The following is a 24035-nucleotide window of genomic DNA, read 5'->3' as shown; positions in this document are numbered from 1 at the left end:
GAAGAAAGAGAAAGACAAAAAAAACCTTCAAAAACACTTCACTTACATGGTTTTCCCAAAAGAAAAATCTCAGATCATGTTTCAGTCTTTCCTCTCTGCTGCCACTGAAGGGGTCAAATGTACGTACAAAACTCGCTTGAGGGGGGACGTGAAGGAGTGTTGACGGGAGTCGAAGCGGTTCGTGTCTTGATGCGGCGGAAGACGGGCTGGCGGCGGTGTCTGCGGTGGGCTCGACAACTCGCTGCCTCGGGAGTCTTCTTCCAGTAGTAGTAGAAGGTAATTAGCTCTCCCTGAAAGCAAACATGACAAATGTTGTTAAAACAGGAAAACACATCACAAACAAGAGATATTTGTAACAAGAGGCGACTGAATTAAAAGGATTTCAAGGTTAAATTTGTCAAAGCGGTTGAACGTTTTGAAAATTGCGCCTACGAAATATCTGCAGTTCGGTGGAATTGAATATGTGGAAAGTACATGTTAGCAATCGGCACGGTATTTCGCAGTGAAAGGCCGTGGAGTGGGTCAGTCCATGCCAGGGTTTGTAGATGGCTGGGCATGTTTGTGCTGCGGCCCTGTCTGTCCCAGGATTAGGCGAGGAGGCTCACTGAATGCAGGGATATTAGGATCAGTGCATTGGTGGCTGCCTGGGTGGCAGGAGGTTGAATGGGAACAAAAGAACATGTCAGGCAGAGCTTTGGCGCTACAAATAGGGAGTGAAATGGCTCCTCGCCCCTTCACTGGAAGAGTCAATTGAACTTTAATCAAACATTCGGAGGGGCGCGCTTGCCAGCGAGCAAGGCGGATAAATCCAGTGTACAAAAGGCCGCCAGGAAATCAATACCCAACTGAAACATTAACACATACAATCATGGATCAGAAAGCACTTTGCTGAGGCAGCCTGTGCATATTAACTACTGCTTTCCGGCCACACTCATAACACACGAGCCTTAAAAATTGGCAACAGGAGTCAGGGACAATTATGTCGTTTCCTGTGAGGCTTTGCCTTCTCTCCTTCACCATGAACTCTCGCTTGTTAGCGGTCCTCCACCGGCGCTACAACAAATTCATGAAGGTGTGGCGTGTTGTTTGGGTGAGCAGTAAGTCACCTGTAATCTTTAAAGCCCAGAGGGCACCCATCTACTGTCTGAAGTCTGTTAAACTGCTGTTCAACAAAGCTCCCAGGGTTTAATGGCTATCGATTGTTTTCCTTCTCCGCTTCAGCTCAGAAACTTGACATAAATTAGTCAGTTCCTTGCTCTCTAAAATGCATTAACAGCTTTTCAGCAACAGCCTAACGTCGTCTATCAAAATATACCAAAAAAAATAAATTAAAAAAAATACAACAGCAGGAAAGGATTTGATGAAATGGTGGACATTTATGAACTGCTGTAAAACCTTTTAGTTTCTTTTAACAAAACTACAAAATAACATTGAAAGAAACTCAGTATTTCACAGTATAAAAGTCTGATATTAATGGAAAGATAGCGGTAACTGCAGCTTTAATTCTTATCTCTACTTGATGGTAGTTGTTGTTGGCTGTGAGGAAACACAGGTCAGAGACTAGCCAGTGGTTATTCCTATATCACTAACGAGTTTGTTTGAGTATCTGACATTAAGGACCACGTTAAGTCTTTCTCAATCGCTGCTTTGATTGGCAGAAAATGCTTGATTCAGTGGGCTTAGGCCCCCTCTAATAAGATCTCTCATCATGTGGCTCTTCGGGGAAATTCATATCTACCAGAGCCTGTAGTACTCCATCTTATCAGCCAAAGCAGTGCTGGGAACATTTACTGAGGATGTCCGAGTTGAATGAAACCTTCTCACATTTCAGGGTAAATTAAGGTGCTATACTGCTCCGGTGTAAAACAACCCCAAAGCCCCACAGCTTGAACTAAGTTTTTTTTTGTCTTTTTTGAAGCCTTCTGCAGATGAGCACATCTGGAGTAGTGGGATGGATTCCACATGCAGGAGTCTTTAAAACATAACAAAAAACAAAAAAACAAAAACAAGGAAAGCTTGATGCTCCACTTCTGGAGCATTAACCGGCCTTTAAATAACTCTAAAAACATGTTTGTTCACGATCATGGAACAAACAGAGGAGCGACTGATTAATATGCTCCTGTTATGTCGCCACGTGTTTGTGCATCCATTTCAGCCGGTAGCAAGAGCTTTCTAGTCGTTTCCTGCGCGCCTCCCCTCTTCAACCTGGCCAGCCAGTTGGGAAGGCAGGGCGCAGGTGCTAACTGAGAGAAGGCAGGCATCCTGATGTGAAATCTAATTGAAATGTGCAGATCAAAAGTGTCGAGCGGTGCCGAGCGCTGGCTTCGCTCTGTGCTTAATGACTGTTCTCAGCAGTGCCTCTCTGCCTCCTCGCTGCAGGCTGACAACCACACAGCCTCAACAACAGCTTGGCAGACACAAGGAAAGGTCACCCTGCCTCTCCATCACTTACACCGTGTCAAGTACCATTACATTAGGCAGCGGCTAATGAAAACATTAACTTGGGCTTTTGAATAGGAATTAACAGGTGCACCGATGAGCTGCTGCAGCCGGATGTAAATGGGAAGAGGAAAACAAAAGAAGCAGCGTAACAAATGCAATGTAAATTTGTCATGTTGACAAAGGAAAGATCGTTGTCTGAGACATCACAGGCGACATGTTCGGCGTGCGGTGGAGATAGGACGTCTGAGTGAGAAGCAGTGGAAGGCGAACATGACGTTACTGTGGTTCAGAGAGGCTTTGTGCTGTAAATCAGTGTCAGAGGGAGACTGACAGATTACCTCTCTCAGCCTGCTTGCATGTCAAATTTGGGCCCTCTGAAGCCACATAAGTCCCATCTCTCACACTGACTGTGTACTTTTCTCTATCAAAGTCACTTTGTCATGCTGCCATATGCCAGCAGCAACACTTTAACTTCCATTACCTTCTGTTTCTTCTCCGTGATTGGGTGTTTAGGCAGCAGGTTTGTGTGAAGCTTCTGTGTGAAGTTGCCATTTTTGTCAGACTTGGACGACAGTGAAACAAACAATTCCACCAACCTGCATCTAAAACAGTGTCCGCAACAGTAAGAATTTATGGAAACACTTGAAATAGGAATGGAGGTAAGCCCTGGCTTCTGCACCATCATTTCCCCCCCCAATCCACTAAATCACTGCAGAGCAGCACAGACTGCGCTGCTTCTCCGCAGAACATGAGATAGTGACAACATAAGCTCAGTATTATAAGGACTTTTAGACTGCTTCCATCTGCAGGAGCTTTCTGGCCGGTGGATTATCTGACAAGGAAAGGGCTTACCCTCCTATAACGACACTCGGGGCCTCCATTCCAGTTATTGCCACTTAAAATGGTCGTCTACATACGAGTAGTAGTACATGTGTGTCAAACAGATGTCGAGTTCAAATCATGTGCAGCAATGTTTGCTGTGAGGTTCAAACATGGCTGACAAACATGTCAGGAGTCTCATCCATTATGCGATCATGTGATCCGACGTGTCGCAACTGGCTTTAATTACTTCAAAATAATTGCAGAAATGCTTGTGTTTGAATTCAATATTTGTCCTTATGAAAACATTAAAATATATTGTTTGGCTATTTTGGAGCATATTTCAGAGGGTGACATAGGAAAATGCATCTTGGAGATAAGGTTTTTAATGAGACCACTCTATAGTACAGTATAATTGTGGGGGGGGGGGAGGTGGTTGAGGCTGAGTGGGAGCGCTCGATCCTCCTCTGGACTCGGTGGTCCTATGTAGGCGGGCAGGGCTAAGGGCGAGGGCTAAACTCATGTATTTACACCCTCATCCCCTCTCAGGCCCAGGCCTGAACAGATGGTTTCTGTTTTTCCTGGCAGATTTGTGACAGAGCCACAAAAGGCCCCTGCTTTGACATGAAGCCAAACGGTTAAGGCCGTTACTGGCAAGAGCAAGGGAAGGAGGAGAGAACAGGGGAGAGCTGAGGAGGGGGAGGGCCGAGAGTGGAGGAGAGCCGAAAGGGAGGAATAAAGAGCCAGCAGTGGATAACAATGGACAATCAGCACCGAGTTCAACCGCAACCCGTCCTAAAAAACCTCTCGGCACATAAAAATCTCTGCTAAAAATTTGAGGCAGTTCAGCTGCAGTCGGGGAGCAGAGAGCGTGGGGAGCGCGGGGTTTGTGGGTTCTGGTGGCGGATAGTGAGCTGTGTAAACATCCATTAAGGCAACGTGAACCTGTGCTCCTCCTGTTTCCGCCTCAGACTGCAGCCTGAGGAGGGAGGATTGCTTCCTGATTCATTTCAGTAAGGTGAAGGGGGAAGCATTTCTGAGCTAAATCAAACCAGGGTTTAATTATATATGTGCCCGACCCCTGGACTTGGGATTCTTCATCGCCGCTGGCAGGTCGTACGGTGTATCGTTTGGAGTGGTGCTCGACTTTATCATCATCTTCACGCGGGCTGTAACCGTAAGGGGGAACTTTGTAAATGCGTATAAGGTTAAGAAGATCAGAAGCGTACTTGGGAGGACTGCACGGCCATTTCACATGCTCTTAAGTTAAAAGATGCATGTTATAGTGTTTTAACAGCATTCTTATGAAAGTGTTTGTGATATTTAAAGAATACAGATGACACAAACATTTGGCCGACTATGAACTTGTCATATAATGTGCTGAATGCTCGAGACTGGTTTAGCATTTATGAATTAATTGCCAATAAATCAACAAAAACATTTAAATTTAAACATTTAAAAAAACATTTTAAAAAATTTCCCCTCGGGGATTAATAAAGTATATACCTACCTACCTACCCAATAATCTTATATATAAAAAAAATCCTAATATAAAGATTTCTGCAACATGACGAAGGACCAGGTGAATAAAATCTGTTTTATATATTGTAAAATATTGTGGTGGCAATAAAATGTTTTTTTTCTTCTCAATTTTCTAAAACAATTTTATTCTGAATTGAAGAAAAACAGAGTAGCTGTTTTATGACCGTTTTATTTCTATTGCCAAAGCTGTATGATTTACATACAGTAGGTGTTTTGGGGAATAAAATTCAGGTCAAATATTGGCGGTATTACCCACGTGTACAGTATGTAGTCAGTTAAAAAAATACACCGATAGCACGGTGACGCCTCGAACACGATGGAGATTGAATAGTGAGAAGATGCTGGCTGAGTGAGCAGGGTGCATGTGAAAGGCGGTTAAATAGAGAGACGGTCGCTGTTGTGCAGCGCCTTCCTGCTGGAGAATGACTAAATAAGCTCTGCTTTCACAGGTCAGGGATGCAGATGCTGAAGAATCAGCACTCGTGTTTTTCCTGCTGTAAGCGCTTTTGCCAATGAAAGCAGATTGGATGGCAACAGAGCCTTTTTGCTGGAGGGTCGATCCTGCGTGTTCTGCTGATAAGCTAGTCCCCAAAAACCACAACATGAAGCCTACCAAAGAACTCAATAACACAGGGATCTCTGGCTCTCCGGGCTCCATCTATTAGGCTGAAAAAAAGCTTTTGCCTACACTCAGCTGCGCTAAATTGCCTGTGGTCGGCTAAAAGAACATCAATACTTGCTGGTTGAGCCTCCATCAGCCGACAGCAATTTCACTGCCTAAACAAGTTATATCATTTACCAAACACCGATGCTGTTCTGTCACACCACTGACAGCTGCTGCCAACTGGACTAGGCCCCTGTAGTTTGGAGCTGGTTTAATTAGCGTTCGGACCTAAGTATTTATAATCACGCTCATCCCCAAGGTTCTGGCTGCTGAGCTAAGGACATGGCAATGAATTCAATTTGACGTCTGTACAGATTGTACTGGGGAAAACATCTGCTGCGAGGTTGTGTAGAGCACACTGTTCTCCTGTTGGCCATCCTGTAGATGACAGGGCCCGGGGGCACCGAGTGCTCCCTCTTTTCTCAGAGAGAACAAGATTTTAGCAAGAAGCACAGCACCCCCTGGTTAATCTGCACGCTGACACAACGAGGCCATGTTTTAAAAATGAGACACACAGCTCTGGTCACAATTAAATGCTAACAATAAACACAAATCAGAAGAAGCCCCTAAATTGAGACACAAATGTCACCGAAAACGATAACATAAACAAACTCCCGAACTACAATCTCCCATTAGCTTTTTATTTATTTATTTATTTTTTAAAATAATCGATGGTACTTACGCAGATGTTGTTTAATCCGTGACATTAACGAAACCCCAAAAAGACGCCGCAGCTTCACCCGCATTAGCTTTTCTAACATGCTGCCACAGCACCTTTCTGTCTGCTTCACCTCCATGCCAAAACAAAGCAGCAACCAGCAGCATAAAAATGTCTCCATGAATCACTTTAATGTTTTATACCTTCGTTCCTGTCCTGTCAGGTTACATGGCTCACAGCTGATGTTTTAAGTACCAAATGACTGCACGACTAAAACTGTATTAATTTGACTGGAAATTAAGATGAACTCTCTTAAAATCCTCAAATAAAGTATGACTAAAATACAGTTAGATCACTATGTTGGTGCTAATGTTAGGTACCGGTCGATTTCATAAACATAAATACTTAAATGTGGAGTAAAAAAAAAAAAAAAAAAAAAAAAAAAGCAGAAATGGAGCCAAATACTCAAAAAAATAAACATTTACTCAAAGCTTGTGTTCTTGTAAACTGTTTTACAATATGTTACTAAATTGACGAGATTATGGTTGCTCTGTGTTCTACAGCAAAACATTGCTATTATCAATAAATATAAAGTATTACATTTATAAGTAAACAAAATGACTTGTGTTTACATGCAGTTTTAAAATCCCTGTTCCAAAAGACACAAACTGTACGGAATACAATTTCAAGCACGAGTTGATTTTGCAAAAATGTTTTTTACTCATTGATGCAAATTTTACTTTGTGACAGTGAATTGAAACTGGTGAATGAACACTGAAAATAATCTGGTGTTGACAATGGTAAAATTCGAGATAAGTTAATATGTTCTTATTTGCACATCTGTATCCTAACAGCATTTAATTCGCAACTTGTCCGCTGTATCTTTTCCAACCCATGACATTGTCTGGGCTCGGTTCTGTAACTAAAGGAAACAGGCCAATTTTTTTTAATTTGAACTAATTTTCATCTGTCAGTTTCTCTGTTCAGCTGCACCGCAAACAGAGCTGCAGCAGACACAAATCGGTTCAGTAAATACTGTCTGTTGATATCCCCTAAAACAACATTTCTATGAAAAGCCCCTCCAGTAAAAATATCAAGTGCCGAGTTATCTGTGATCTGCCATTTCAGCATATTTAGTTGTTTAAACACTGGAAGCAGCGAGCTCATGTTCCATGACGTCCTCTCCGGAGTGGAGGAAATGGTGGCAGCAGAGCTGGTTGCAGACGACACACCCACTCCCCCCTCTGGGCCTTTATGTGACTTTATATAAGGCATTCCTGAGTGCTAGTCAGGCCTGGTGTGTTTACACAGCGCTGGGTGCTTACCCTTGGCACTGGCTGTTCGAGCCGTGCTGGCGCTTCAGGGGCAGCGCGGCTAATAGGAGCTAGCGGGAGGAACAGTGAGGGGCAGACGCACTGTACTGGACCTCGGGATATCAGTCCAAAGACTTTATGCTCTGAACTCTGGTCAGAATTCAGGGCAGGAGCAATGTGTTTCTGCAACATTCCTCTTTTTTTTTTTTTTTCATGGCTTGGTATGCAATAACAGGAATAACAGAAATGTTTATGTGACTAGGGATGATGTGAAAATATGTCATTTCCAGGACCTAAAATCTCTCGAGATATTGTTGTGCTCATGTTCCTCAGATCGGATTCGGGAAGGAGCAGGTAGAAAATAAATGGAGCTTTCCTTGGGGTATTGACTGGCACTCGCTCAGATCAGTCTTGCAGTGCGTTAAATCATAAGCAAAGATTTTTTTGTCCTTGTGTGACAACCAAGGCTTTTCAGTGTCTATAGTGAGCTAATGCCAATTTTACCCCTTGTCCTCAGGTTGCTACTACCCTCCCCTTGCTCTCCCAGTCATCTTTTCATATGTTTAAAGGGCAGTTTATTTTCCATTTGCAGGGGGGAAATTAATCTTTCTCTGCACTGTGGTGGTGGCAGGCCCAGATCCTGGAGGAGGTCTATTACCTCTCCTGCCAAGTAGACTCCCCCTCCAGGTTGAATTGCATTAATACCTCCTTTATAGCCAATCAACTGGACTAGTCATATATTTCAAAACCAGTAAAAATAATTGAAGAAAGCTCTGTGAGGAAACAGTATTCATACACTTTAATCTCTTATTCAAGAGGTTCAAATTGGTTCGGAGGAATAAAAAATGAGGCACAAAGGAGGTGACACTAAAGAGCGCTGGCGTAAAAATACATTACATGATGTGTAGGTTTTTTTTTTTTTTTTTTTTGAGGTGCAGGGCTGACACCCTCACCCCACAGCAGACAAGAAAATGAAACGGATGAGAAGTATGACAAACACCTTTGATTTTCCTTTGATGTCTGTGTCAGCACTGTATCGGCTCACTTCCAGCAGGAGCAGCCTCACAGAAACAGCAAGGTTTGCACTGTTTTATGAATCACAATGCAAATCTAAGAATAATTTATCAGCCAAGTCAAAGGTGTAAAGGGCTTTGAAGCAACATGATCTCCCCTCTACCCCCCTCCCACAATAATAGTCAAGGTAAAAATCAAGAACTTCTCAAGCTCTTAAGATTTTTGTTGTACAGTAAATATATTCTCAAAGATTATAACACATTTTATATCTGCTTAAAATAGGAACAACAAACTATGGTTGCGGTCTTTTATTTCTAACAAAAAAAAAACCACCCCGCTCACTTGGGTGAACTGCTGTTAATGATTGGTAGACCTGAGTTTGACCTACTTGTACCGTGACACAGGTCACACATTTGTTCATTGATGATTACAACACTGATGTGTGTGCACACTCACACACAGAGGAGGGAAATGCTGACAAGAGGAACACCCCTCTGCTTGTAAATAATGCAATTACAAAGTGTGAGAGATAATCAAGAGCTTTGTCACTGGCTGCTAACCACAGGCATAATAATCAGAGCTCCAAAAGTGAAAGAAAATCTGATTCAATAATATTTTGGGATGATGGTAAAGGTTTGTTTACAACAATGTCAGCCTACATCTCCAGCTATGATCAGGTGGTCAGTAAATACAAAAAGAGGTTTAACCTAAACTCTCTGAATATAATTTATGTGACCATTAATTATTGACTGGGCCTTTAAAAGAAAGAAGTGCTGTAATCAAAGTTATCCCGTATGAGTTAAGAATTCATCTTAAATTTGCCCAAATCAGTCTAAATATAATTTTTTGTTTAAATGTTGAAGCCTTCATGTCTCTTGTTGAAAAGCTCCATCGCAACCTGCTTTTTAATCCCAGTGGAAGCCATTACGCTGCACTTTCACTACTCTGAAAGTTAGTGATGAAAGAAAAAAAAAAATCTCCAGTGCTACTGAAACATTGCAGCACAAACATAAGAAGAAGTAGGCTGCTCCTCAGACCGTAGTTATGCTACAAACACATCTGCACAACTTGTTTACTAGTTGCTAGCAGACGCTGCTAATTAATGTTCAGCGTGTAACTTCAGCATTTTTTCGTAAAGTACATCTGGCCTCTTTTCTTCTCAGGTAAAAGAAGTGTTTATTTTTTCAGCGAGCCTGAAGGGAGGTCTGATAATAGAGCACTACAGTAGTTGGCAGGCAGCACTTACTTCTTATCAATAAGGCCTCTGGTTAAAGAACGGCCATGCTCAAAATATCACACGAAAAATGTTTTACTGCTCCAGCTTTCTATTAGTTACAAGCTAAACTGCATGTACCACTTTTTATGTTTAGCATTTTAAAGCAAATGAAATACACACACACTGAAAAAGTTGAGCGGAACAGAAAAAAATAAATGATCTTACCGTTTCTTTGTTGGGCAGCAGCTCTTTCCGGATCCTGAAGAAGTTTTTGCCGAACTGTCTCAACCCTTTAATGAAGCGCTTCTGCAATTTTTTCACAGAGGAAGAAAGAGGGGAAAAAAAAAAAAAAAAAAAAAAGAGCAGTTAGTATATGTGAAGTCAGCCAAACTGAGACTCCATAAAGTTGCTGCTTAGCACCACGGCAAAAAAAACAACATTGTTTTCATTTCACTATGTCGGTGGTCAGAGAGGTTTGATGTGTATTTTAGAAACCTCGGTGGCCGTTTAAACTCCAGAGCAAACAGCCATGTCAGGGCAAAACGAGAGAGGAAATGACAAGTAAAGCAGCGAGGGACGCTGGGATTAAGCTCGTCTTTTCATGTGCAGGGAAAATACAGTAAGACAGCCTAATATAAAACATACACAACAAAAGCCATGTTGAACACAATGTTAATCTCAAGTGAAAGTTCAAAGTCAAAACATAAACTTGAGAGTTGAAAAGGAAGAAAAAGCGCCAGTGTGCAGGGTGAACAGTTTCTATTTTTGTCTTTATATTTTGGCAATTTTAAAACCGTGGAAAACCTGTCAAAACGTACGATCGACAGATTTATTCTGACAAGAGGAAAAGCAGCTGAACTACACGATGACAGAAATTTCTACTTCGCAGCATCGGATTTAATCTGACATGAAAACTGAATGTGAACATGCCACCTCACCTCAGTGAGAGCAAAATCAACATCAGAAATGAATAAAAACCCCAAAATGTGAGCGACCTAAATGTATTTCTTCTCCTTTAAGAGCCACAGACCGCGAGCCATAAAAAGCGACGGCTGAAAACATTCATAATCAGCGAAGCAGACAACCAACAGATTTACTTTCTTGCTCCAGAGGCGAGCCCCGTTCCTCAGTGATCTCAGCCAACCGTTTCCACCAAGTAACTCCAGCAAAAAGCAGGGAAAAGTCCTCAGGGAGCTCAGCACAAATCTCTACGTCCAGCCACAGGTAACGGAAAATTAGGGGGCAAATCCACAATGTCTCCGACAGTATGTCGATTCTTTTTTTTTTTTTTTTTAACAAGAAAGAAATAGCTTGTCACTCTCTGCTCTTCCACTACAAAGGGGAAGGCTTTACATGTGATCTTTCTGCAAGAGAGCCTCTGGTTCGCAGCAGGCTGGAAAACCCGAAGTGGAGTCCTGCGCTCCATGTTAGTGTTTGGCTCAGCGCTCTTTTCAGCCTGTTCTGGATCCTCTAACACTGAATGAGGAGGCTTAGTGTCTCTAGCCCACACACAAAAACAACAAACCCACTGTTTGTTATCGAAACTACACCAAAGGTATCTATTTTCTCAAGGAGAAACTACAGCAGTCCATTAAACGCATTCAGAGCTTCGGGTGAGCATGCACAGAGGCGAAACTAGCTGCCAGCCTGAGAGGGGAGGCAGGCTGACACAATTTGTATGGAGAAAGGTCTTGGACATGGTGGAAGGAGACAAGCTAGAGGGAAAACCAGACATGGAGCCTCTCATGTGCTCTCAGGAGTTAATTTTCCATGCCATGTACAGTGCGTTATGCAACCACAGATTGTTTACATATCCAGCTTTGGTGGGGAACAAAGGCCAAATTTACAGAAGCAAAACAGACAGCTGCAAAACACAACTGCCTTTCAGGGGGAAACAATTACAGGCGACCAAGAGTGGCCTATCTAACAAACAGGAGTGAATGACTATACTTATCTCCATTACGCAAACAAACTAGTCTCAACTTTTCCAGTTTTAGTGCGTAATCGTAATGACAAAATATCAAAGTATAGAGGTTAATTAAACCAGACTAAACAATCAAACGTAAGAGGCCCGATCACAAGACAGACATGCTCTGCTGACAGCTGAACAAAAAGGCCTGTTCCATCAGTGTCATTAGACAGCAGCTAATTTGCATTCATCAGACTGAAGGTGCAGCGGTTGATTAGCCAGTAGATGGAGCCGTCTCTAACACAAGCACATAAGTAAAACACATCGCCAGCCACTGGAGGGGTTAAGGGCGGATTACCATTTGGACGGTCACTCAAACCTCCAGTGATTCACATGACCGGTGCTGCACAGATTCAAAGGGATCAACGTTACAGTGCTCGTTTGACAGGCGATGACAAAACTAAGTAAACATCCATCTGAAATATTAGCTTCAAAAATGTTTGCGGGAAGAAAAAAAAATGCCTGAGGATGTACAATTATTTGAATAAACCTGAAATAGACGCAGTGCTTAAGATGAGGATGAATTTCCTTGATGTCTGTTTAGCAGTGGTAAAGTGAGCGGTGCGTCGTAACCTGAGCTTGTGGACCTGCTGTGTCAATAATCAATTAGAGCTGCCTATGTAGCCTGTGCCTGTCCTAATTATGTCACCTTAATTATGTTCCCCAACTACACTATTTACTCAGTCTGTCCGTTCATCTCCACAGAGGAGCTGCATGCCTGCTCCCCCCGCTCTCCTACTCCCTCCTCCCTTCCGTTTTCTTTCTCTCGCTGGCTCCCTCCTCCCCTCTCTACATGTCGGCTCCAGTTTAAGGCTCCATTTCAGCTGCCTGGGCTCACTGCTCTCCAGCCCAGCTAATAAATCATCCGCCAATCTGCTCCCTGAATCGCTCTGCCCCTGCTCCGATTGCTCCAGCCCTTGGTTGCTAGGCAACACGGCGGCAGAGGAGGGGCTGAGCGAATCAGACCGAGCAAGCCAGAGAGAAAGAGAGAGGGAGAGAGAAGGGGAGGGAGGGGGAGGCAGCTGGGTGGAAGCGCTACCAAATGGCCATCCGCTGTGCAGAAACAACAGGCTTCTCTCTCCGAGTGTGTTCCAGAGAGCTGGCGCTTTTCACCCGCCCCAAGTTTCCCCTCAGAGCCCAACAGTGCACTATTGTGAGGCTGGAGAGGAGACATATAAAAGGAGGAGGGGAACGAGAAAAAACGAGTCAATAGCCCATTGTTGTGTGTGCGCACTTCCTGCTCAAGAGCTGATTGTTGGGAGTTGTAAAACTGGTTAAGATAATGCGAACATGTGCACAAAGATGGTATCATGATGACAAACAGAGCGCAGGCTCGGCACATGGAACATAATTTCTGCTAAATGTCATTCCAAGAAAACACTGACGCAAGACCGTCCAACAGCACACAAAGCTGCTCTCACTCAATATGGAGTCATTATACTTGACTCGTTGTTAAAAGCTGACCTTTCTGAGCCTGCTGTGTATAAACCCAGAGGGCTGAGGACAATCAGTCAGCTCCCCAAAACCAGAAGGAAAAAAACACAGCTGTCTGTTATGAAATATCTGCTGGTAATAATAAGATTGGCCATGGTGCACTGAGAGGAAATCACAACACGCTTGAATAGGGGGAACCACACTGACAGACACACTGCCCACATCCTCTTTGCACCAACACCATACACAAAGACACAATCTATGTTTAGATGTGTTAAAATGGTCGCTGATGTCAGAGGACAGAAATGTCCCTCAGTAACAAACTTTTCTTAAAAAGTAGAAAAGCCAGATAATAGATTGAAGTAGCTGGAACTTTACTTTGAAAAACAAAACAAAAAACAAACAAACAAACAAAAAAAAAAAATGCTGATTTTATATTTATCTAAAAAATAAACCTGGTAGTTTTCTGCCCTTCCGCAGGCGGAGTAACACCCACTGCTTTCTCTGACTTGTACTGACAAAAAAGGTGACAGGAAATTCCAGCACACACCCATCCTGCCTGCTATTTAGTTACCAAACCACCTAAAAAAAACAAAAAAAAACACTGCTGGCACTGTCCCGTAATGTTGCTAAAAGACACAGTTGACATTAAACCTGCTCCAGCCTGCAGCAGGGGATACAGGGCAGTATGTTGCATTTGATCTGCCTGTGGTGTTTTCGCTCCTGTCTCAGGTCTGGTGTTCTACCACTGGGGGGGCTGCTGCTCTCTCTCCTCTACCTCAATCTCCTCCCACCTCTGTGCCTCTGGCGGCCTGCTCCAGTCATCCATCAGCTGAAGACACAGCCGGAGATAAGCCGTGGCACAGTGCAGCTGGCTGAGGAATAGACCTCCCGCCCTGCAGCAGTCATAGATCAGCCTCTCGGTCTCTGACACGGCGACACGCAGCACAACCGCCGCCGCCACCACTGCTTCTGATTGTTATTATGGCACCTCCTGTTGGCCGATGCATTATTAGCACCACTTCTTTACAATCAGGGATGGCAGCAGCCTCAGGTGAGGAGACATTTCATTACATCAAGTTTATGTGGGAAGCCTTCGATGACCTTCACCAAGTCTGGCACACAGTGTATCTGAATAAATCATTTCTCGAATAAAATCAACTCACTTGACACTCTGATATCAACAGAGGTGGGATTTATGATGATAGCTGCATACATGATAAAATCATAGAATATTTCATCAATAAAAATATGTTGTATGTAGAAACTGTTTGATGCTGCAGTAAAAGCAATGCTTGCACAGCTTTGAGGTTTTGCTGGCTATTTATCTGCCCAACAAAGAAATCATAGCATCGTGACTATCAACAAAACTGGATTTGCCACTTTAAGTATTCTGTAATCAGTGAGCCTCAACTTCATAACTCAGAGCATGCGTCAGCAGTGGCTGGATACAGACCAGAAGTCAGTCACCAAAAGGATTCATACAGCAGGAAGGTTTTTCTCAGACAAAAAGCAGAGGTTGCTCCTGCTAATTCTGGTTTCATGCATTACCACAAGCGGTGATTGAGATGGAAGAGTATAATTATTAACCTTTCACAATAAGGCGCCAGTAGAGAAACGTCTAATTGTACCAAAAAAACAACAACCTGCCTACTTCTCATCTCCCTTCATGTGCTTTCTGTTCCAGGTTTCAAATGGTTTATTTTTTTTGTCCGAGGAGACTATTGCACAATCAAAAAGATGAGAAGAGAGTTCTTTGCAGGCAGTAAGCATTGATTTGATGGAACGCACACATAAAGAAGTGGTGGAGCGGGATTGCCTCTCTGTCAGACTTTAGTGAAAGCAGCCGACTGTTCAGTGTCTCAGACTGTCTGAAACGGTTTTCACCAGCCCATAATAACAGATTACATTTTCCTTTTTCTTGGTGGTTAAATCAACTGCTCCTCTCCCCTCAGCAGCCCAGTGAGTAACAGTTACAAGGAGGTCGGACTTCACACTGGATGTTTCTGATAAATTATGCATGCTTTTATATTTTATTTATTTTATAATGCATGAGATTTTCCTTTGGTGTAATCTATAGTCATCACCTCGCTGATGCATCAAACGGTTTGAGTGGTGCTCCCTTCAAGCTGATGGATTTTCAGTGTCTGAAAGTTGTACTAATAATGTCACAGTGAAAGATTGTTGAGGCACTGACTGTCACAAATCTCTCCGGAGTGAAATCATTTTCTGTTCCTGCGAGAGGACAATAAAAAAAAAATGAAACAACATTCTGCTTTGCCATGTTGTCACTTCCCGCGGAGCCGTAATGAAACGGCTTACAAATGATAATGGCAGCAGTCAGGGATGTGTGCGCAGAGAAATTATAAATATTTTTCTTGAGTTTAGAGGGTTGAGATGATGTCCAGGATTATATGCTATGTGGCAGCAGCTGCAGGCGAAGATTGGAGAGGAGAGGCGAGGTAGGGTGTGTGCGGGGGGGGGGCAAGAGAAGTCAAAAGGAGGGAGGGGAGGGTGACAAGTGACCCCGCAGATAGGCGGATTCTGTCATTTCAGCGGCCCCCGCTGTCACTTTTATTCACATCTCTAAAAGAACGGGTGGGGTGAAAAAAGAGCAGGCAGGAATAATGAAGCCAGTTGCGGAGGGGACGAGATGGAAGAGGGAGAGCAGAGCAGAGCAGAGGCAGAGCAAAGGTTGATAAATAAATGAAGAGCAGCAGGGGTGGTTGCTCTGAGAGCGTCAAGGTTGGAGCTACATTTACACCTGTCCCTCAAGGCTGCAGGGCTGGAAAGGCACAAGTGGTGATCAGATCACTGGAAGCTGTGTCCTTGGCCGGGCGGAGTCGAGATGCTGCCTCCCAAGGCAGCAGACACAGTGTGGGGCAGGTGTAGTACAGGCAGCCCACTGACTGCCACCGCCACCGCCAGACTCTGAACGCGGTCGACACGTTACATCATGCTGTCGGAGCATGATTAGATACGGCTGTTGCCTTCACGCGGGCACATTATTCCAAAAACATCCAAGAAAATGTTTCGGTGGAATTACGGAAACATAGATTTACTTTTACAGATGTAAAGAGTTTTTTCAGATGTGAAACACAAGTTACTGTTTTGCATATATTTGCTCAACTGAGTTATAGTGCTTTGTATCACTGTATATGGTGGCTGATAAGTAAATGCAGTACAAAAATGCTAAAGGTAATTAACAAAAGTGTAACCCTTAAATTGTTGGGTCGTCAGAGTGCAGTGACAAGTTGATTTTTATACTGTAAATAATAAAAAATAAATACCAAAAAAAAAATCATATACGCAAAAGAAAATATACTGTATATGCATGCAATATATGGATGGTATATACTGTGTATATTTTCTAAAATCCACCAATCAGACAGAGCTTATTTTAGCAACATGGCAACAGAAGCTTGTTTAAAATTTGTAAGAGCCTTTGTCACTGACTTCAACATTCTTTGTGCATTCAAATATTATTGCATAATGTTATTATAAGTTTTTTGTCTGTTCAAAATACCAAAAGCGAATTAATGAAGGACTCATTTAATTGTGTGAATCAGGTTATTTGCAGCTTCTTTTTTCGAGACCCTGCGGCGCCTCTTAGATAAGTAGGCTGTGGTAAGACATGCTTTGGGGGCAATAAAGCCTTCCATCAGCATGTCAGTTCTTCACTCTGATCACCTTCATACAGCAGTGTAGACGGGTGACAGCAAGCGTGCAGAAATAAAGGCAAACTCAAAACTCACAAAAGCATGGCTGCATTAATTTGGTTGTGATTCAGCGCGGTCCTGCCGGGGGGGCTCTGCCTTAATTCAAATGTGGCTATCATGTTCGATTAAAAGAAAAATAAACCCATTTCCACTACATCTGAGCTGCTGCAATCAAAGCTCAACAAAAGACTGCCACGCTTTGGGATTAGAAAACAATATCAAAGAGGAAAAAGGATGATTTGCCCAGGAGGAGGAAAACTAACAAAAAGCAGAGTAGGGCAGACTTGTGGTTTTGTATATCTACAGTCACAGTAGTATCTTTAAAAGGGAGTAAGTATACAAACATGCAGCAGTGCAGTGTGTCATAACGCATCAAGGCCAAAGCCGCAGCGCTCGGTCGTTTTGACATGGTGTAATTCAGCGCTTTCATTCCCCTCCTTCCCACTCATGATGTGGTGTTTGAACAGGGAGGAGGGCTGCCATTTTCTGATTCCAGCCCTTCAACAGCTGCGGTGAAATTCACATCTAAATTCAAATGGAGGCTAACATTACCAGCCCTCGATCTTTTCCCTTTCCAGACTTCCAGGCTAAAGATTTATTCTGTGGGTGATAAACAGGATGCAGCTGCTCTTGAGCCTTGGAGGAGCTGGAAACTGATGAGTGTTTTCACTGCTGTCTTGTGAGATTGGGCCAAGCGCCCTGAGTTAACTCTCTCTCAACAGCTCCCTCTAAAGACACAACCTCAGCTCTGACGGTAGCAAAACAAGACGAATGAAGAAACCCACTGAAGAAACTGAAAACTTGGATTCACATCCTTTACATTGTTGTTTTTCAAGCAAGATACGTTTGTTTATTGCATTTCCAAATAAAAAAAAAGATTATTCCTTACCACTTCGTCCTCAGACCAGCACTTCTCTATCAGTTTGGGTACCGGCTTCTTCACCAGGCGCTGCAGAGCTTTGCCTGCATCATAGCTGCTCTCGTGAAGCTGAGAACAAACCACAGAATGAAGTCATTAACATATATTTCTGATGACAAATCAATGCATGGATACACTAAGGCAGACACTTTCTTTACGTTGACAAAAGAGGGATGTTTGAGTTGTATTCACACCTTTTACTGAGCTGATATGCAAAATACTACAAAACTTAAGAGCAATGCCAAGACCCAAAAATCAGCCTGGAAATAAACAACAGTGATAAAGGCAACTGCTGTGCAGCTTTAAGCTTTGTGTCACATTCAATTGGGTGAAACAGGCAGTGCTGGAGCTCTTCCTCTGAGAATAAACAAGCACTCATTGGAATTGCAAATAGAGAGGAAGGTCAAGAGACAATGACCTGCCCGCTATGTTAATTTTCCAGTTTATAGAGTCGGAATATAAATGCCCTGTTTATGATGATTCTAATCTCTTTCTTGTGCTTGATTCCTCGGTGTTCATTGTAAATGTGACGGACAAATCTCTCATTATGCCTAATGTATTGTTAGCTTCTGAGGCTGGGTTTACTCAAAGGGCCTAGTTTACCGGCTCAAGGGCCTTATCATTGCCCATCGCTGCACGGCTGAATCACAGAGAAATCTCTGCATTTCAAACAAATAACTGTGAAACTCTCATAGTTTTCCGTTATGTACATTCGAGTGCTACTTGTTGCACAGATACTTACAGTGTTAAGTGCGTTTAATGTAGTGTCATCTCGAGAGGCTGCTAAACACCCATCTTCTGTTGAGCCTCCGTCACACATCCCTGCAAAGGCAGCCATGCTCCTGTGGACACAACATGGATGATATAAACATTAAAAAAAAGGCCCTGGACCATCGCTTCACTGTAGTCCACATATTTTCACCCTTTTAATCACATCTCATGGGTAGAAAGTGAAGATGATCGTGTGCAGGGTTCGCCTGTACATCATTTCTGGCCTTCAACATAGTTACTCACACAAGTTCACATAGTTCAATAAAATTAAACAGGCTGGAAAAATACAGCACAATATTCAAACGAGGAGGTTACATGACAGTGCAAACTGGTTTTGTAATGGCTGAGGTAAAGCTGACAACTTATTGATCATTTAAGTTATTTTATAAAAAAAAAAAAAAAAAAAAGAGACACCTTTTACATGATTTTTGTTTTTTAATTTACAGCCTTCCTAAATCATACATTACAGTAGATTGATTCATTTTGGGTTTTGGCCTCTTTCTGGCCAGACCGCAACAGCTGGCTCGGCCTTACAAACGTGGTTGCCTGTTGCTCGGTGAGTGAGTAATTGAAGTTACTTCCTGTATCCATTTCAAATTCAAATCCATAGTTTTAAATTAAAAGCCCTGCAATCTTTCATACACGGTCCAGATATATATCAGGATTTGACCTACCTGGTGTCTCAATTTGAATTCTTCTATACTTAGACTTGATATTTTGAGTGTGTAAGTGCATTCCCACTGACAAGTATGGCAACAAGACGTGCACTGTGAGAACCCGGACGATTTACTCATAACGATCGAAAAGTTCAGTGTGAGATTCTGGACACGTCTCACCCTCAGGGATCATTGATCTATTTTCAAATTACCGAAAATGACGGCCAACGAAGCTGCAGCTGTTAGACAAATGTAAGTTGTACACATTCACACAAAAGTGTTTGTTTTTCACTTAGTTGGGTAGAAGCCATCAGTATTTTTTTTAATGTGTGTGTGTGTGTGTGTGTGTTTCTGAAACTGAGGGCACATTAACACATTCGTTGTGGAGATAAATGACCAAAACTAATATCATGGCGGGTGATGCATTCAAATGTCATCATTTTCGGTAAGTGCACAACAGCCGTGCAACTATTCGGAAGTGAGATTCAGTATTGTTGTGGACGAGTCATCTTGGTCTATGTACTGTTCATACTACCGTAAGCATAAAACTAAATATGATGGATAAAAATAGTCTTCAGTGGAATTTTTACAACACTGTCAGTCATGGATAAAGAGTGTGATTAATTATACTGCAGCCCGTGACTACAACATCGCAGCGAAACCTGTTAACACACATGACTTGAACTGCAACAACATCTGACAGAGCAGCGATGACTGATTTCATCCCCTGATACCGAACCCGATGAAGTGTAACATTGCTTCGGTGCATGAAAATACCAATCCTGAGACTACAGTAATTCATAGAAATGTTTTTTAACTGATCTTTGGAAAAGAAACAGCACAATGGTGGAGAGTGGAAGGCAACGCTGTCTTTTAGATTTTGTTCTTTTTTTTTTAAGCACTGAATTTATGCAACTACACTGGAGATCACATTCTTGCTTGGACCTTACAGATCCTGCCAAGTCTGAATTCAAATGTTTCTCTGGGCTCACCTTGCAGCTCTGAGGTACATGAGAAGGTCACAGTCATTGACCCCAGGCATCCATACCAGCTCCTCATTTTCGGTCACGGCCTGGCCACCAGGGGAGGGGAAAGGCTGCAGCTCTGGGAGCTTGGCCTAATTAGGTCCACAGAGAAGGAGAGGGACAGATGGTGTCACACTACAAATAGCATGCAAGCTTGAGGAAAATATCGGCTTTCAAACCCCTGTCATCAACTTTTCACTGTGTGGCTGAGTGGTGGCAGCGGGGAACGGGGACAAGTTACACTCACAATGACTCAATAACTTAACACAGGACGGCACTGCTCAGATTACTTTCTGTCCGTGCTGCAGATCAAATTAACAAAACTGTCAAGAGAGTGATAAACTTTTTAAACAGCGATAGGAGCATGTACACATGCTCTACTATTTAAATTTAAAAAAAATTCCCCTCGGGGATTAATAAAGTAAATACCTACCTACCTACCTACCTAACTTACTGATATATTGGAATTACAGCCACTTTATACTTCCAACAGTAATAGCACATAAATGCAGCTCAGTTCAGCTCAGAACAGTAGATGCAAAAATAACTGGGAATTATCTTGTAAACTTAATCCCCAAAAATATACTTCAACTCCCTGTATTTGATGATTATAACCAGCATATAAACATTTAATACATGTTTCTAACACACTATAATGTAGTTGTAAGCTGATATGAGAGTTTATTTATGTATTTGTCCAGAGCTCCAACTCCTGTGGGCAGCGGTAAGTGGAGGAAGATGATAATTGGCAATACAGTAAAACACTGTTATAATTAGTGGTCTGCCAAATGGTTATAATGATCAGAAGAAAAAAAATCACAGACAATGGAAACATTTAAACTTGTTGACATAATGACATCATGCTGTTATGCAGTGTAACAGCTGAAAGCGACTTCAGTAGTGTGGAAGTGGTTTGGCTACAAAACATTAAATGCAGAACAAACCACAGTCACATGTTTGTTTTTACTGAATATGTGAAGGCAAAATGTTACATTCATGCTAACATATGAAACCATGATGCTCATTTTGTTGCTACGGTATGCTCTTGAAATGAATACTAAAATATTCTTCCGGATTTTGTAATATAGTTGACAATATCGTTATCACAAAAATACCCTGAAATATGCCATATCGCTAACCCGTAGTTAGAATAACAAGATTTGTATTCATTGACGTTATAATTTTCGAAAAATACTTTAATAAACTCTTGAAAATGTTTTCATTGCAACAGACTACTACGTTTGCATAATGCTTAAAAAGGCTAAATGGGGTGAACTAAAATAGTAAAGCAGCAAGTATTACGACCAGTACCTATTAAAAAAAATGCTATATTCCTCATGAGCATCACAATCTGATACAATCACTGTTGCATATTGTTTTTAACATTCAGACAGAGGTTTTTAGCTGTACAGCATTTTAAATAATTATCCACTTTGTAAGAAGAGAATTTCATAGTGGGACAAACCAGTTTATTATCACTAGATTCAATTAATTTGTGGCTCAAATCTTTAAAAGATAAAGCTAAATGTCCAAAACTACAATACGACATGTGTGAATCATATAATATATATATATATTTCTTTTTTTTGTGTGTGTATATAGTCTGTGTCCATCCATCCATCATCTATACCCGCTTTATCCTGAACAGGGTCACGGGGGTGCGCTGGAGCCTATCCCAGCTGCAGTGCACCTTGGACAGGTCACCTGTCCATCACAGGGCCAACACAGAGACAGACAGAAACAAAGACCATTCACACTCTCATTCACACCTAAGGGCAATTTGTAGAATCACCAATTAACTTGAGGTGCATGTTTTTGGATGGCGGGAGGAAGCCGGAGTACCCGGAGAGAACCCACGCAGGCACAGGGAGAACATGCAAACTTTGCACAGAAAGGCCCAGGCCCAGATTCGAACCCAGAACCTTTTCGCTGTGAGGCGACAATGCTAACCACTGTGCCCCTGTGTGTGTATTTATTCTAAAAATAATAATTGTGTGTCTATCTTATTTCTTATATGTATTTGTAATTTTTTTCATATTGTGTGCACTTTTTGGTTTTCTTTGCTGCCGTGACGACCGAATTTCCCCACTGTGGGATCAATAAAGTCAAATCTAATCTAATAAAATCGGACTGTTATGTAAAGGAAGAGTTGTCCCTTCTTTGCTGACTGTGTGGTGACAAAATAAACATTTCCGAGATGATTTTAAAGAGAGGCCACATCTCGTTTCCAGTGATGTGCGTTGTACGATGACTTACTTGGTGACTGGGTCCCACTCGGATTTCCCCTTGTGTGCTGTTTAGTCGCCTGAGAAGAGAAAACAAGAGCAGATTGAAGCTAATTGTTTACTCGTCAACATTTCAAAGCTTTGTGAATCCTGTTGAATCAGTTGAACAATTGCACAAACTACAAAGTCACAGGTGGGTACCACGACTGACTGAAGCTTAAAAGCAGGAAGGAAAACATGAGAAGTAAACAATTGAGGTCCAAGATAAGAACAAACACAGACCAAGGAGACAATGTCCCTACTTCCTATTGTGGAACTCTTTGCTGGCAAGTCACATGTGAGACAAGTATGTGGTGTTTTATTCTCAAAAGCAAACAAAGATTTCAGGAGACTATTGCTGGTTGACTGCTCCTGCACAGCGAGCTGAGCAGAGCACATTTGCAGGCCTGATATTGTGGATGCAGCAATAAAACAGAATCCCCTAAAAGGGGGAGGAGGTGTGTGTGTGTGTGTGTGGGGGGTGGGGGGGGGTGGAGCTGGCTCTGGATATGCAGGGTGAGAGCCTCTGAAACGGCTGGCGGTACAAACGGTGGTAGCCATAGCAACTGCAATTTAATAATAGTGTTCCGAATCTCCAGCTGCAGTGGATTAAAGAAAATGACAAGATGTTCCTTTTGAAAAGCCTTTCCCTCTGTTGCCTAGGCAACAGCGCCAATTTTCATACAGGCGAGTGCGATGCGGCCCAGAATCTGTCAGCGTGATTTGCACCCAGAGAAGCTAGCACTCCATCACCAAGACCTGGGGGAAACTTGAGAGGCCACAACCCTGTGGTCTCTTTACAGTCCCCCCCCCCGCCCCCCAAACCACACAAGCCCTATGACGGCCACATACTCAACCCAACTCCCCTTTCCCCTTCTTCCCAGACATCTTCCTCCTCCTCCTCCTCCTCCACATCCTCTCAGACAGGAGAGAGTGATTAGAGGTGTAATCCATACTGTTCTGACCTACAGCTGACAGAAGCACTGGCACAAATCTAGATTTAAGCAGTAAATCTAGATTTAAGCAGCAGTCCAAAAACTGAATTTCAGCTTCAATAAATGAATCCTGCCAAAACAGTCGGCTGCTCCAGAACATGTCGAAATACCTCATTTCATTTTATTACAAATATTCTCGATGGATAAGACAAACTAAAGGTAAAGCACTCAGATATTGTCAGACTGCATAAACCCAAAAGTGATGAATAGTGCAGATAAAGCTAATAAATGGTTGTTTCCTGCATCACCGGCGCTCCAGATTAAATTTTAAAGGTTTTCATGAGTTTCACAACAGTGAGCTGCTTCTTTAAGCTGCATTTCACACGCCAGTATTAGCCTGAAACTTTTAAAAATAGTTATTACAGGTGAATAATGCAGAACTAGCTAATAATTGTTTCATTGGATTAATGAGATAAATGAAGCACTAAACAAAAGGAATGAATAATGCAGCTTTTTTTCCAAACAAACACAATGTCTCATAACGTGTACTTACATACGGATATCTGCATCTGTGTATCTACAATGCTGAATGGTTATAACAGATGTCTACATGTGGTTTGTTAACAAAGAAAAATGTTGAACACATAAAGTGTGTTCCTGCACAGAAAAAGTTCT

The 24035-nt window shown here is 42.4% G+C and overlaps 1 protein-coding gene across 6 annotated transcripts in view; it reads right to left on the bottom strand.

The window, feature by feature from the left end:
• Nucleotides 1-24035, bottom strand: part of rerea (arginine-glutamic acid dipeptide (RE) repeats a) — a 125518-nt gene that overhangs the window by 9049 nt on the left and 92434 nt on the right. For 5 of the 6 annotated variants that reach the window (XM_069689043.1, XM_069689042.1, XM_069689041.1 and 2 more), the window contains 6 exons: nt 22418-22466; nt 20129-20253; nt 18452-18551; nt 17680-17778; nt 9894-9974; nt 128-290 (listed from right to left, as the gene is read on the bottom strand). In XM_069689043.1, the coding sequence (XP_069545144.1) occupies nt 128-290; nt 9894-9974; nt 17680-17778; nt 18452-18551; nt 20129-20253; nt 22418-22466 (617 nt within the window). Of the gene's footprint in view, nt 1-127; nt 291-9893; nt 9975-10765; nt 10876-17679; nt 17779-18451; nt 18552-20128; nt 20254-22417; nt 22467-24035 lie in introns of those variants that run through there. The other variant, XM_069689045.1, reaches the window with a different exon arrangement.

This window comes from Brachyistius frenatus, unplaced genomic scaffold (assembly GCF_029030835.1).
Source record: "Brachyistius frenatus isolate BFR_SWC_R1_liver_20210118 unplaced genomic scaffold, ASM2903083v1 Contig_6, whole genome shotgun sequence".
Taxonomy (NCBI): Eukaryota; Metazoa; Chordata; class Actinopteri; family Embiotocidae; genus Brachyistius; species Brachyistius frenatus.
Note: the sequence above shows the minus strand (reverse complement) of the source record. Positions and strands in the feature narration are given on the sequence as shown.